Source organism: Carassius auratus, chromosome 4 (genome assembly GCF_003368295.1).
Source record: "Carassius auratus strain Wakin chromosome 4, ASM336829v1, whole genome shotgun sequence".
In the NCBI taxonomy this organism is placed as follows: domain Eukaryota; kingdom Metazoa; phylum Chordata; class Actinopteri; order Cypriniformes; family Cyprinidae; genus Carassius; species Carassius auratus.
Window position 1 is genome coordinate 21,771,217 of NC_039246.1, and position 15,777 is coordinate 21,786,993.

The window sequence follows — 15,777 nt, forward strand, 5'->3', positions numbered from 1 at the left end:
TATATGGTCATTTTTTGTTGGAGGACAGGCTTGACTGTGACATACACCAGACACTTTATGAAGTATTGGTTTGCTCACTACCTCATTCAACTACCTCTTCAGTCAGTTTAAATAAAGAACTGCTCTTTGAGCTTTTTGTCACTTTAAATCAGTCTGAATATGCTCTTTTGAACTACAACTACTTTATAATAATCTTATCTGCACTGTTTGTTTACTTCACTGGTTTGCACTCTATCTACCATGTGCCTTGTGCTGCTTTATTTAACTGTATTTTTATTTTTAATTTGAATTAAAAATTTTAACATGCCCTTATTTGTAAATTTGTATTTTATAATTAATCTGTATCTATCTGTATTTATATGTTCTACTGTTAGTGTTATCTGTATTCACCAAGGGTCTGGGAGTAAAGGAATTTTAATTTTCTGTATGTATGTGTTGTACATGTGGAGGAATTGACAATAAAGCAGACTTGACTTGACTTGACTTGACATCGCCACAATACCAAGCACCTGCTTGGCAGTTTGACAGGCGAATCTTGGTTTGGCAGATGCCAGGACAATGTTACCCATCTGACTGCATTGTGCCAACTGTAAAGTTTATTGAGGGAAGACTAATAATATGGGGTTGTTTCTCAAGGTTAGGCAGGGCCTCTTACATCCAATGAAGGGTAATCCTTATGCATCAATCTACCAAGACATTTTGGACAATGCTATGCTTCTAATTCGTGGAGATTCCAGCATGATCAACTCTGTATTAATGTCCATGTATTTAGAATGCATTGTATTTAGAATGTCATTAAAGTTCCTTCTGGTGTAATGGACAGGTGTGTGTCTATTTCACTCATCCTTATTAGATGGATGCAGTGTGGTCATGCAATGACATTGTGGCCTAAAATGGAGCATGTTTATTCTTTCCCGTCTTTGCTAAACTATTTTTACAGACTCTAAATTGTTTTTATTTTTTATTTATTTATTTATTTATTTTACAATGAGTAAAATATATATTAAATATATTATTATATTATTATTATTTTTGGTGCTCTAAATATTAAAGTTATAGGCATATAAATTCATATATTTCCAAGGCATTGGAGATATGTAGGTCTAATGTGGCTCTGAACATAGAAACAGCACTCACTTCCTCAGGGAGTATAGTTAAAATAGAGAAAGAGGGCAAGAGAGAGAGAGCTTGTGTTTCACATGGGACAGTCTTAAACTTATGTGTAAGCAGTTCCAGCCACTTTAATTCTCTCATCCATCAAAATACATTTTAGATTTGTATACCATTCAAAAGTTTGAAAATTGAATTATTTTGAATTTTCTATTCATCAAAGAAAAAAGTATCACTGTTAATGCAAAAATATTAAGCAGAATAATGTTTTTAGATTGATAATAATTGGATTTTTTTTTAACCAGGATATTATTGTGGGCCAGTTGAGAACTTTGCACAGTTATTTTCACTTACTCTTTCCTTTATTAAAGTAAACTGAATTCCAGCTGAGCAGAGTTCACAGAAACTGATTGTTTCAACTTGTTTCCTAATGTAATTTATGAATACATATTTTTGCTGATTGTGATTATGCAATTTTACAAGGAAATTAAGTCTGAAGTCTTAAATAAGTGAAAGCGTTTCATAAACTATTTACAGTACGTAATGTTTTACAGCTCACTGGGTCGCCCCTGCCCCCAGCTTCCCTTTCCAGAGTACTTGGAGGTGGGAGGGACCAAACATGATCTTATCTCAATTTTCCATTCACTGCTCCAAGTTTCCATCCCTCTTTTTTCATCTATTTTCCCCCAAACCATAGCACTATACTTAACTTGCATGTGCTCTGTTTGTATGGCTACTGTGGTGGTTGTGATCATACTGCTGTTGTAATGTCATGAAGAGAGTTTCAATCGAATTTCATCAGTTAAACCAAGAGGGACTGGCAGCCTTTTCCCGTCTTCATATGCTGTTGAATGAGCTACATTCTGATCCATGACAATGATTAGTTTCGATGAATCATCTCACCAGAAGGACTCGAGAGGAATTGATTTGGCATAAGGCTTGTTAGGGTTTGAGCAGTTTTTTTTGTGTGCATAAATTATTATATAATTTTTTTCCTCTGGAAAGAATAAAATTAAGCTCCTGATACAGATGCAGAAGTTGTTAGCTATGATGTAGAGTCACTTATCAATCAGATAGCAAATACTATCAAAATACTTTCACTGTGATATAATGGATAATTATATAGAATATTATTATATTTCTGTTTTTATTTATCACTTATTTTTTGTTATTCGAACTTTAAAATGCAAATAAAATTAGCCTAATCATTTAATTGATATATTTATTTCACCCTCAGTTGAAAATGTATTAAGAGCTATCGGTGAAACACATCTGGCCAACACATATTTGCATTCTAGAGAAAGTCAGAGGTTTCTTTATACAATGTGTTTTTGCAGCTTTGAGCAATGTAGCCAATCACAGACGTTTAGATTTCTTGAACCAGTCAGACGTGTTTAAGTCAGAATACACTGACCATTCAAAAACCATAGTTTTTGATCAAAGCTTAGTTTTCATTTTAATAAAGTGTTGACACGAAATAAGAGATTCATTGTGTAGTGTAGAGTGCCTGATTATAATGGAACTATGTGAGAAACTTTAACTCTAAATGACACAGGCTGATAGGTCTGTTAGTAATGACATTGATTGGTTCATTACATGAATAGCCAATGCGCTTGGTGCAAAACATTCAAATACTTGACTAATGTGCAATGTTGCAGTTTGCGGCACGCTTTCAGAAACCCTTCACCTGTATAAATCTGCTGTTATATGTGCTGCAGTGGTACACGCTTCATGCTCACAAAAGCATGTCTGTGGATACAATGGGAGTTTTTCACAGCTGCAGCAGCGTGGAAGATCTGTGACCAAGACCAAATACATTAACATTGCCATGTGCTGTATATTATCATGCTAATCTTTCCAAGAGTTAAACACAATTAAAACGAGTGACAGATTTATTATTATTATTATTATTATTATTATTATACAGAGAGCACTCTGTGCATTCTATCTAGGTTATATGTAATACATTTAGACTTTGAATTAAACTCTTGGAATTGCAATGATTGACATGGTATACCATACCACTTACTTCAGAAAGGCTGTGATGCACACTCTACATTGCAAGTAAATCACTTACATATGCGACTAAATCTTCATTCTTGGCGACTAAATGATGTCTAATATCAGCCAATGGCTAATCAATTCTCAGATTTTACTCACCAGTGTGAGTTCAGCTTTTAAGTTACCCATCGTTTTACATGAATAATAATTATGAACATAAATAGAATCTAAAGCAGATTGAATGACAGAAAGACCTTATGCAGTAGTGGAGTTATTTGACTGGCCACCCCGAGTGCCACCCCAACATTTAATTCGCTAGCGGCAGTTAAATGACTGAAACTTCATTTGACCTCTCTTGAGAAAGAAGTATTTGTTTCGTCATGCGGCGGCACTGCAGATTTCCATGTAAATACATTATATTCGTTTCACATCATTTACCTTATACTGTATATTGACTTCACCATAGGTTGTAAGAGTCTTTTTGTGGACTCAATAAAGTCTATGTTTCATATAAAGAGATTATGTAGATTGCCCTTACTCTTTCAGTTTGTGTTGCTTTTATAGCAAAAATTATTAACGCACATTTTTATCATTCTTGAAGTGAACCTGGTGCCAGTTTGGGGATTAGATTTGGAGATTAGATTTTAGAATGTCAGGAGAATAAGACAATGTGATGTCATGGTACTTGTTATCCAAGTACCTCTATGGTCACCTTGGCAATTTAATCAGCATTGGCTAGTACATTTTTTGTTTACACGCCAGACTGATATATATATATATATATATATATATGTTTGTAAAATGGCACAGATTTTTAAATATCTGATATCTTAACATATAATAATATCTTAACATTAGTCAGTCAAGCATAATATGATATTCAATATTATTTAATGATAGAACTTTAGTAATTAGATTTAAAACTTGATAATCATGTATGCAAAAATACTGATAAGATACTAATGATACGAATTCTACTTATAAGAACAATATGAAATGCACTAAGGATTAGTGAGCTGCTGGATTCATGAATATTAATCAGGTTTTGTGCGTTTGCCCAAAATGATTTGCTGAAATCAAAACAGGGGCATTAACAGGTGAGAGACAGCCAATGAGATTGCCATCTGCGCATTAGTTCCGCCCACTACTGGACAAAGTGGCAGTTCTTAACGTAATCCCGGGTTCTTTGATAACAGAGTGAGGTGTTTCACTAAAGCGATTCCCATAGTGAAACACCGAGCGAAGTTAGAAAAAGAACTTATATCAAGCATTTAATCATAAGCGTATAGATGGTACTTTTTTGGAGATAACAAGATGCACACATTCAGTAACATGTGTGCATCTTCAGTAACATGTGTACATGTGTGCATGAGTGGTGGTCTATATAAAGTTTAGTGTTTTTTTAATATTCCCACTAAAACGGGCCAAATTCATCACCTTCCAGCAAGAGCAAATTTTAATCAGCCCTTGTTTTGTGTGTGCGGTGGTTTCTGTTTTATGCTGCGGGATACCTTGTGTACATTTAGTGTGCTCTGCAGCCATAGCTTTGAGTCACACTGATAAGATTCATAGTGGTGGTGACAGGATAAGGTCCTCGGTACAGATTCACTAACATGACACCCATATCCCACCCTTTACACCTCTCTCTCTCCCTCTGCGCCACACTCATTCTGCTTTGCTTTAACAGGCTTCTGTAGTGCTATATAGTGCCTTTAGATGGAGGCGCAATGCATGTTGTCTGCTCAACAGTTTTAGATTTATGTTGAGTATTTAAAACAGCAGTTGGCTGGTCAACATTGCTGGGCTAATCTGAGATTGTGGGCGGAGTTAAAAAAAAAAGTATAATCAGTGATTTTATAATATGCATCCCCCCCTTCATTTCATAACAAATTAAGAATGACATTCTTTTATGATATTTTTGGTCAGCATAAAATTAAAGTTTTGTTGTTTACTCACCATCATGATGTTCCAAATCCATATAGCATGCCACATAAGCCATGTAATTGAAATAAAATGCTACAAAACCAACAAAAAGCAACTTTGATATGGCAAGTTGTGGCCTAATGGTTAGAGAGTTTGACTCTTAACCCCGAAGGTTGTGGATTTGAGTCTCGGGCCGGCAATACCACAACTGAGGTACCCTTGAGCAACCCCAATTTTGTTGTTTTTCATTATGCTAAAAAATCAGAAGCTACATGGTGCAAAGCCATCCACAAATAAATATGCAATTCACTCTCAAAATTGCAATGATTGACATGTCAATCATTGTGTGTGTATGTCTTAAAGGGGTCCTATTATGCTTTTTCACTTTTTCAACTTTAGTTAGCCTCTAATGTTGCTGGTTGATCATAAAAAGATCTGGAAAGTTTCAAAGCTCAAAGTCCACTTCAAAAGGAGATATTCTATTTAACAGAAATCACTTTTCAAAAACTACATCGAACCACTCATTTGGACTACAACGCATATTTTCTGGGATTTGTGATATCACAAATACAGATGAATGGGACGAGACCTGGTTAAGCTGCACTAGAGAAGGCAATGACTGTTATCGCTATGTTGGAGACACGCTAGCTTTCCCAAGGCAGACAAACTTAGAGTCTTTACAATCATCCGGATTTAAATATCACTCAAATTGATTTGATTTTGAAGTTATATTTACACTGAAGCTTGTAGGTGGTTATGGTAAGCGACATGATATTTCTATGATATATGATATGTGAAAAATTATGTGTTTTTTGAACAACCTAGTATGAGCCTGTTCAAGTACACCTCTGAAACAAAACAAAGACTTTATAAAAGAGCATAATAGGACCCCTTTAAGTGAAGGAAATGTAAACAGAAAGAAATTGGATGTGAATTATTGTATTGGATCCATGCATTCAGTCTTAAAGTGACAGCAGTCTATAAATACCTGTTGCTGTCTTTGTCATTTTTGGAAAATGTGACTATTTTATTTATAACTTTGTTCTGTTGTATGCAATGCATCTATGTTTGTAATTTGTGCATTTGTTCTTTATTTTACTGACTGTTCACTTGTTTGAACTTTATTAGTTATATTAGAATTTTTTGCTCTGGTATAGAAGAAGTACTTCAAGTGTTCTTTAAGATGATTGAGATCAGTAATTAATAACTAAATCTGATTGGCTCTTTGTGTCTACAGGACCCGGAAATGGGCGATGCAGATGCAGGAGGAGCTAGTGCAGTTGATCGATAATGAGACCGGCATAAAAGAGCTCCAAAATGTAAGACCACATATTGGTTTTAGTAAACATTTTATTAATAATTTATGCAGTATATTTTGTGTACTTATATGCTTAAAAAAAATACAAGCACGAGTCACATTAGCTTGATAATTAGTATATATCCCACCTTTAGTCTTAAGTTCTGGAAGTATGTTGAAATCCGGACTAAATAATGCAGTTTTAGAAGTTTTCCTTAAAAATCTATTTCCCAGTACAGAAAATGAATGGGTCTTCCTATTGCAGTAGTTTTGAAGTTCTCCATTCATGGATAAAAGAAAGTTGTGATATGAAGGTGAAGAATTTTTATTTTGGGTGAACTGGTACAACGTCAAAAGGAGCAAAACTGCATTAGCATCGGTGTATCACCCAGTTTGAACAAAACCTTCTGCTGTACGTCACGCAGTTTGCCATTCTGAAAGTGTTTGTGTCCAATGCCAAAGACTATTTACTGTGTGAGAAAGTCGAAGAATTTCATCAACCCACAATGCCTGCTGCCAGCTGTTAAGCTTGGTGGCGATCTTTAATGGTGCATGTGGTCATCTTATGGGGGTCATAAGGTCCAGTGTTTTCTCTGAAACAAAGATTCTTCTGTTATACATTTTTGTACAGTACTAGTTAAGTACGCACAGTGATACAATGTATATATACATATCCTCAAACCTATACAGGAGGTTTTATTAAGTATAGCAGAAAGTATATCCCTCAAACTTTTTTAATATGTGGACTTACAACAATATTGATGGAAACAGAAGAAAGACAGAAAGTGATAAATCTTATTTTGGCCTTGATGTTAACATTATATTTATTATATTTTTTATTTGCTATTCTATTCCAGTCTTCTCAGCACATCCTCATTATTAATGTTTTACAGTCGACCTTCTAACCACTAAATAATTGCATGTTTCCTTCAGCAATGTCTGAAACCTATACATTCTTACCAGCTTTACTGTTTTTACATAGCCGTGTTTTGGATAAATTTCAGTAGCTAGTAAAAGTTTGGATAGGCTAATTTATCAGTTGGATATGTGTTTTTTTAAGCATTGCTTATTTGCCACAACCGTTTTTACATTAGACTAATTTTGCAGGTAAATTTTTCATAAATGCTATGCTGTCTTTAATGGTTATACCCCCCCACCCCCCCATACACACACACACCCCCGCACATAGGTAATGTCTTTTTGAGACAATTTCCAGCAAGTAAACCTGAAACCTTAACCCCCTCTCTTTATCTTTTTCTCTCAGATTTTCCTGCAGTTTCGGCAATATTATAACGTGAAGCAAAACGACGCTAAACAGCTGGTGGAAAACGCTGCACTTGAAATCGAGAAATTTCTTGCCAATCGTTCCACAGCTCTAAAGGTAATTAATAAGCATTATTTCACATTATCATCTCATAATCCAAAACATGTAGCACTTTTATTTACCCAGTGCGACTGAATATACATGTGTGATTTAATGCAGATTAAAATTCATATTTCATCTGCATGCAAATAATAGCCAGATGATCCACTACATTTGCAAAAAATGAGCAGTGTACAACCAAAATGTACTACATGGAAACATGTATACAGTGACATGTAATAAATACTATATCTATTATCAAAAAAATAGTGTACAATGTAGTGTGTATTAAGCTAGTTTACCAAACATACTCATTGTTTAAACCCTTCCAATATTTTATATTGTTAGAAAATTATTAGATCTTGCAGAAAGATCCAGCTTGGTTAGACCTGGATTGATTTAGCTCTGATAAAACCGGCTCCAGAATGTTGGCAGGGCTGCTTGAAGCTGAAAGTTAATTAGTTTGTCGATACAATCTGGCCTTTTGATTTTCTTTCTTGATAAACTGTGTGCTGTGTGCCCTGAAAGCTACATTTCAAGAGCATTTTCCCCCTTAATGTATGAATAGAAATCATTACATATCATTATGCAGGCTCATTTTCCAAGATAGTGGAGAAATATTGCATGTTGTGTGTGCTTAAGCAGGGTCTGTCATTGTTATAAATGTTTAACTCTTGCTCCTAAAGTGCAGGTGATGTGTATGGCAGACTGTGTGGAGCTGCTTTTATTGGTCAGCATTAAACACATCACTGACAGCTCACCTTGATGAAAGTATTGACTTCTCTCTCTCTCTCTCTCTCTCTCTCTCTCTTGTTTTCCACTGCTGGCTCTTGTCTGTCGTGTTTAATTGGTCTGAATTAAGTGCTCTTGTTTTAATGGATATGGACGCACTGGTGTGCCTCATATGATGGAAATAACTGCTCTTATGTCATTGGATCTGTAAGAGCTGACTGTGGTGTTAGGACAGCTTGGCTTTTTGCTTCTCTGTCCATTTGTGTGTGTGTATTTTTGGCAGATTGTCTCTATCTCCGGTCACAATGCCCAAACTGTTTGCTGTTCTCATTTCACTCCATTTAAAGTAGTCTTTATCCAGTGTTTTCCCTCGGCCGTCCACCAGCTCAAACACAGGCTTGCTTGTGTTCTTTGCTCTCTTTATCACATTCCGAACAAAAAAGATTTCAGTGACTCATTGGAGTTTCTTGCGCATCCTGCCTATAATTAGAAGATTCACAGGGATATCCGGTTTGGCATCTCTAGTGAATCAAGAGGAAAATGTAATTGAATGCAGCTAACTCAGTTTTGTCGCTAAGCACTGAAGCATACTTGTTTACACTGTTTACTTTTATGTTAGTGTATAAAGACTTTATAGTTTTATTACAAGAACTGCAAAGCTGAATTTTCAGCACAAGGAACATTTAGGGCTAAGAATAATAATGATTTTGATTGTTGAAAACACTTCTGCTGCCTTTTTGTGAAATTCATCCTATTCATCAAATAATCCTAATTTTTTAAAATAATATACTAATATATAATAAATAGGGAGAGAAGTGTAATAAATAAATAAATGAATACTAATAATTATTGACAGACACACAGAAATAACATTTTGAGCACACAGACACTTCTTAAAAAAAATTTTTATTAATATTTTTGTAGAGTACATTGATTTAATAATTTTATTTACTGTTTTCAAATGCATTTTATTACTATAATTTTTCAGCACAAAAAAATGTAATACTAAGAATACTAATTATTGTACTAATTATTCATAATTAATACTAATTTTTTGTTTTCATTGTCAAACACTTTCATTGTCAAAAACTTGTGCTGCCATTTTGTAAAACATTGTGATATCTTTCTTTATTTTTTTATTTTTGTTTATAGTTTATGGAAACAGTGATCAATTGTTTCAGGATTGTTTGATGAAACAGTTTGCTGAACTGTTGCACGCTGATTAATGGCCTTGCATGCTAAAATAAATCAAACATGCATGCAACATAGTTTCTTTTTCTGTCTCTATAGCACCGCTGAGAGCTAATGAGAACAAAATGCAATCAGTTAATTTGCACTTTTAGCATGCAGTCCTAAAGCTCAGGAACATTATTTATGGAGTCTTTCATATTCCAGTAAATAGCATAACAGGGTTTGAAGCTTTGGCCAAGGACAGATTTAGACATGTTCATCAGATAATCCCACACACACATGACTTCGTACAATCTTGACTTATTTCTGTTAGTCTGTTTGCACAATCCATTTTGCTTTATGTACAGTAAGTCAGTAAGTTATTGTGGAACCTACGGTGGGTGGTGCTTGGTTGAATCACATTATCTTTATAATCATCTACCAAGAAACCTCTTATCAAATGAAACTGCTTTTTCGCGAGAACTCTTATTCCATAACATGAAGCCAGCTGTCACTATGATGATAAGCATATCTTGCCGATCATGTAGTGCTGTTCACGTTCCTGTTGTTCTTTCCTGAGTGACCCCTCGGGTGCAGGATGGCCACAGATCGTGTCTTGTTCTAATCAATATCTGCTGGATGGGTCCTGACTGATCTGGAGGCCAAACGTGACGGTGGACTGCTGTGGTTGGATTAGACTGATTGATTGATTGATTGATTGGCAGCTCAGTTAAGTTGATCAGTGGTAGTCTTTAATTTGGAGCCATCCATCAGCAGCTGTCTGCGAGGTCGATGGGAGTTAGCGGAGGTTGCTTGACGTGCGGCCCTGATGCTGTGTCGTCTAACAGGAAACTGAAGGTGCTGCCTGCTAATGGAGCCTGTTTTATCCTAAACGTCAGTCAAATCATGTAAACAGCGAATATGTCTCACTCGTGCCCCCCACCCCCGACTTTATTCCAATTACAGCAATTCATCTTATAAACATGAACCTTTCCTTGTCAATCGCTGTTTCTTCAAGCTCTCTCTCTCTCCAGCTGTTTTGTGGACATCGCTTTTTTTATCCTACTGACCTCCCAATACACCAATGAATCTCAACTAATTTAAAGAGTATGCGATATTATATTATACTGAAAAAGAAGCTATCATCAAATGTGTTTTGGACTGCATTTGGTAACCTCAAGCATTCAATCTCGTCTCCCAAGATATTATGAGATTTAAAAAAAAAAAACATTTTTCTCAAGTGATGCTTATGAGAGGACAGATTTGATTTACTTTACCGAACCTGAGAATAAATTAAAAAAAGTTAGAAATTGTAGGAAATTTATAAGCGTAAAACTATAGAGAGAGAGAGCGAGAGATTCAAAAACATTTTATATCTGTATTTTTTCTTTTAGGAAATTTAAGGTTAATCAGTAAATGCAAATTAGCATCCCTGTTTAATTGATTTATTTGTTTTTATTTGTTAATGTTTTAATTTGTTTAGTTAGTTTCATTTCTGTAAATTCAAATTTGTTTTATTTTGATGTTTATTTCTAGACAATTTCTAAATAAATGAAAAAAAGTGGTTTTAAACTACATTTAGACATGTCTCAAGATTTGGTTGCAAGATTACAATATTGCAATCTCATTTAAAATAAAATATAATATAATATACCTAGATAATATACACCTAATAAAATGTTTGTTTTGTTCCCTTGAAGTTGAATTTTTTTAAGTACTATCTTTCAATGCCTGTTACAATGAAATAATTAATTAAATAAAAATAACAGTGGCATAATGTTTTCTTTGAAATCGCTAGTCAATTTAATAAATTATTACAAAGAAACTGCAAGTAACACAAAACATCCTCCAGTAATCTTTGTTTCATTTAAACCTTTGAAAAGTCATTTTTTACAGTGTATAAAAAAGTTAAAAAGTTCAAATAAATACAATTTTAAGAGCCGCCTAGCCTATTTTGTACCCAATTCATGAAAAGTGTCATATGCAGATGAAACTAAAAGCAAAAAAACCCAGTTAGTTTACCTCATACTTACATAACCAAACTGAAATGGAAGCTGCTAGTGACTCATATGCAGGAACTATACACAGATAACGCACACTAGAATCAATTTACACTGCTTTTCAGTTGATGTTATTGCTAAGATAAACCCACAAAACTTAACCAAGCATTAAACAAGCACAAGATTTGAGAGTAATCATTTTTAGGTTGATCTTTTTTTGATACTTCTTACTTCAGTACATTAAAATAGTGTATTACACTCAACACCTCTTTTATGTCAGGAAAGTGTGTATTATATCTTAAAGTTCTATGGGCAGCTTAATGTTTTGGAACAGATCCAGTGTGTTCATGTTTAGCAATTCAAAGTATCTGCTTCTTTTTTTAGAAAAAAAGAGTAGCTTACACAGTGATCTGAGAGCCCACCTGCTAAATGCTACATCAGAAGGTAGAAAATTAAAAGCAGCACAGAAATATAGAGAGAGAGAGTCACTTGCATCCATCAAAAGGGAAAGAACAGATGGAAAGGAAGGGTGTTTGTTTGCTCTCTCTTTGATATGGCAGATAAAACAGCAGCAGCCCGGTCTATGCACCGCTCTATGCGCTGATTCTTAGACAGCTAAATATTATTAGAGCTTCTGGAAACTAGATTGCAGATTCTCATGGGCCTGTACAGTTTTCACCAAATTCCCTCTCCTCTCCACACTCGTTTCTTATACTATCAGTCTTTCTGTCAATGATGTGCAGTGAAGGGCCAAGGAGCTTCAGGAAAACATCAGTAAACAACGCTGGGTTGTTTTGTTGGGTTTCACTCCAGTACAGTTAGCTTGTTAACATATACTTCCTTCTCTTTTTTGTTGTTTAAGTAATAAACTCTTTGTTTTTTTACTTTCTATTTCTCTTGATTAAGGGGAAAGGGCAGCTATGGTTAACTGGTCCCATAATAATACAAAGACTATACAATACATACAGAGTACATCACTTTTGAGCTTTGAGGCATTCTACTGTATCTGTATACAGTATATGTGATATTTAGGTTTATTTATAATACTTTTAAAAATTTCAATACAATATAAATTTGTTTTTGTATTTGTAAAACTATACAAGACAACAAAAATAAATAACTATAAAATAATCAAGGTCATAAAAATAATAATAATATTAATGAAAAAAATACAATTATTTGTAGCCTATATATTTTTAGATATACATTTTAAAATGTTAAATTGTACAAAATTATTTTTATTATCAGTTAAAAAAATTTTTTTTCATTCATCATGCATTATGTAAAACTATACAGGATCGAGAAAAAATAATGATAATAAAAAACTGTTAAATATAATTAATTATATATGTATAATTATATATGTATAATATGTATAAATATATATAATTATAATGATTTATATGTGGATTTTTTTTTCTTTATCTTTTATAGCTTTACAGTATATATACCAGTAGTTATAAATTATATAAAAATAATACAAATAAAGTAAAAAATAAACAAATTCCTTCTCTCATTAAATGTATAAAAATACAGTGTATAGCCTTACTTTTATTATTATAATTTTTTTTCAAAATCATGAAGCATCTAATTTACTCTGTTTTTCTATTCCAACATTGCTTGTACTCTTACTCAATTTCTATGAATGTCTAGACTGACTTATTAGATTGTAGCAAGGAGAAATGCACCTTGGGAAATGTACTGAATTAGTCACTCATTGTTATGAGAAAGAGTGAGGACTTGAAGGACGGAGGAAGGGTATGACGTCAGATTACAATAGCAATAAGAGTCCAGTGCTTCTCAGAGGACAAACGGCTGTCACAGGCACCACGTGTCAAATATATGACATGTAAATGAAAAAAGGAAAGAGGCATGGTTTGTCTTGATGTTGTTAGCACACATTGTATTGGAAATATCCTGAGCTATAAAGCATAGTGGTCACTGGCAACTTCACATGTTACAATCATACTGTGCATTATGTTTGGTTGCTACAGTACTCCTGGCTCCATAGAGGCACTGGTAAACTTAGCCATACTGCCTGTCTCCAAACAACAAATGTTATAAGAAACAAATGATAGAAGGCTCACACTAACTTCCTGCAAACTCCACCAACCTAATATAAGACGTAATGAAGCACTAGTGTGAGAGCTGGCAGTAGTTAAAGTCTCATCTCAAGCAATGCCTGGCTGTATAATTACAGTGCTTTCCACCCACACTGGGACTGTACCGGAAGATATTTTCACTTCTGTTTAAACACCCTGTACTGGGAAATTTTAATGGGATGTTATGAGCTTACAGTTGATTCACTGATGTTTTTAGTGAGATTGAGAGGAGAGAAGTTGAGAGACGCCCTGTTGTTAAGGTTCGGAAACGAGATTAAGCGTATATAGAGTTATGAAGGGAATAAGGAGATTTAAGCCTAAATAGTTTGCTGTTGGAATAAACGCTTGAATTCTTGTTGGAATCTCTGACTTTACATTTCAGATTTGGCAAATTGTTGAGATCTGTTCTGAATTTGTAGATACAGGTGAGATCTTATTGCTTCTCAGCAACAGTACTGCAATCCATTCAGTTATCCATTTCATGAGCCAATGGTAGAAATGCTCTCTTAAAATCTGGATGGAACTGTTTCAAAACTATAAAATAATTTTATAGTACCCTCACAAACTTGTTAGCATTATATATATATATATATATATATATATATATATATATATATATATATATATATATATATATATATATATATATATATATATATATATTAAAAAATAATTATTAAATACATTTTATTGTGTTTTTAATTGTATAATTTGTCTTATTATGATTTTTTTATTATTATTATTATTATTCTAGAAATGTAGATATTTTCAGGTTTTACGATCCTAGTGGGGACATCATTTTTTATTTTATTTAAATTCTTTGCATTGCTTTGTGCTTTGGTTTTGTGTTTTTGTTTTGTTTTTTTTTTGTTTATTTTAGTGTTTAACAATGTAGTTATTTACAGGTTTTGTCATTCCAGTGGTGACGTTGGGTAAAACAAGAATTGATTCGTATATAAATCTATACACAAATAAAACATATAACTCATCTGTTTAGCTGTGCATTCATTGAATGAGCACTGTGCAATGTCCGAACTGATTGCACTATATTTAATGTATAATCATTTTCTATCCTTAACTGTTTTAAATTCATTTTAAGTCTTCAAAATCATTTTTTTTTTATAATTTTCAAAATTTTCAAATTATTTGTTTTATTTTTGTGATTTTTTAAAAATTATTATTATTTTCTTTTCTTTTGTGTGAAGCACTTTGAATTACCATTGTGTATGAAACGTGCTGTATAAATAAACATGCCTTGTGTTGCCTTGCCAATAAACAGAGGCGTCTGTTTTAAAGCCTCAGGCTGGTCTTCAGTATGTTGAAGTGTAGTGCTTGACACCAGTTTCGTCACGTTGTGCTTGGAACAGTGACAGGTGGTGGATCCCCAATAAGCATCACACTCTGCACACCTTGAGCCAAAATGGCTCCTGTTGCACTCTGGCAAACCAGTACAGCTTACTCTGCCACAAGCCAATATGGCTCCAGCTCCCATCAGTCTTTGCCAGGCTGAACACGATGAGCATTAGAAAATGAGTGGATCATAGTTTCTTATTCATAATCTGTGTTTACTCTGTGCTCAGAGGTGTGAAAACTCCTCGATTTCCACAAATATATTTTCCAAGTGCTTGTGTTTGTAGGCGAAGAACTTCAGAGGTTCATTCTCTCCATATTGTTGAGTCGCATTCGAAGGGTTAACATACTGTATGGATGCTTTCAGGCAACTGTAAGAAAGACGTCAGCTTCACATTTCTACAGAACTCGTGTTCACTAATTCTTTGTTTAAGTTGACAAATAAACAACATACATTGAAACACAGGTAATAATGGAGTTAATTCTTTATTTCTTAATTCTATATTTCCGGTTCTTGGATGACAAAAGAAAGCAGTTTTTGATGTATTATTGCACTGAGCACAATTGCCACAACGATAATTACCATTTGGTATAGGGCTAAATAAGCCGTTATGTATTTATAGAACATGTTTGTGTATGTGAACTTCAATTTGATGATGTACCTATTGAGGGTTGTTATTAATTAATGGATCTTTACAGTGATTGGTCATGAATCTGTTTTTAAATGGG

At 33.9% G+C, this 15,777-nt stretch overlaps 1 protein-coding gene across 1 annotated transcript in view; it reads left to right on the forward strand.

The window, feature by feature from the left end:
• LOC113062550 (voltage-dependent calcium channel subunit alpha-2/delta-1-like) overlaps window positions 1-15,777 on the forward strand; it is a 51,366-nt gene that overhangs the window by 12,938 nt on the left and 22,651 nt on the right. Inside the window, exons 2-3 of the mRNA XM_026232473.1 lie at window positions 6,272-6,353; window positions 7,596-7,712. Coding sequence (XP_026088258.1) covers window positions 6,272-6,353; window positions 7,596-7,712 — 199 coding nt within the window. The remainder of the gene's footprint in view (window positions 1-6,271; window positions 6,354-7,595; window positions 7,713-15,777) is intronic.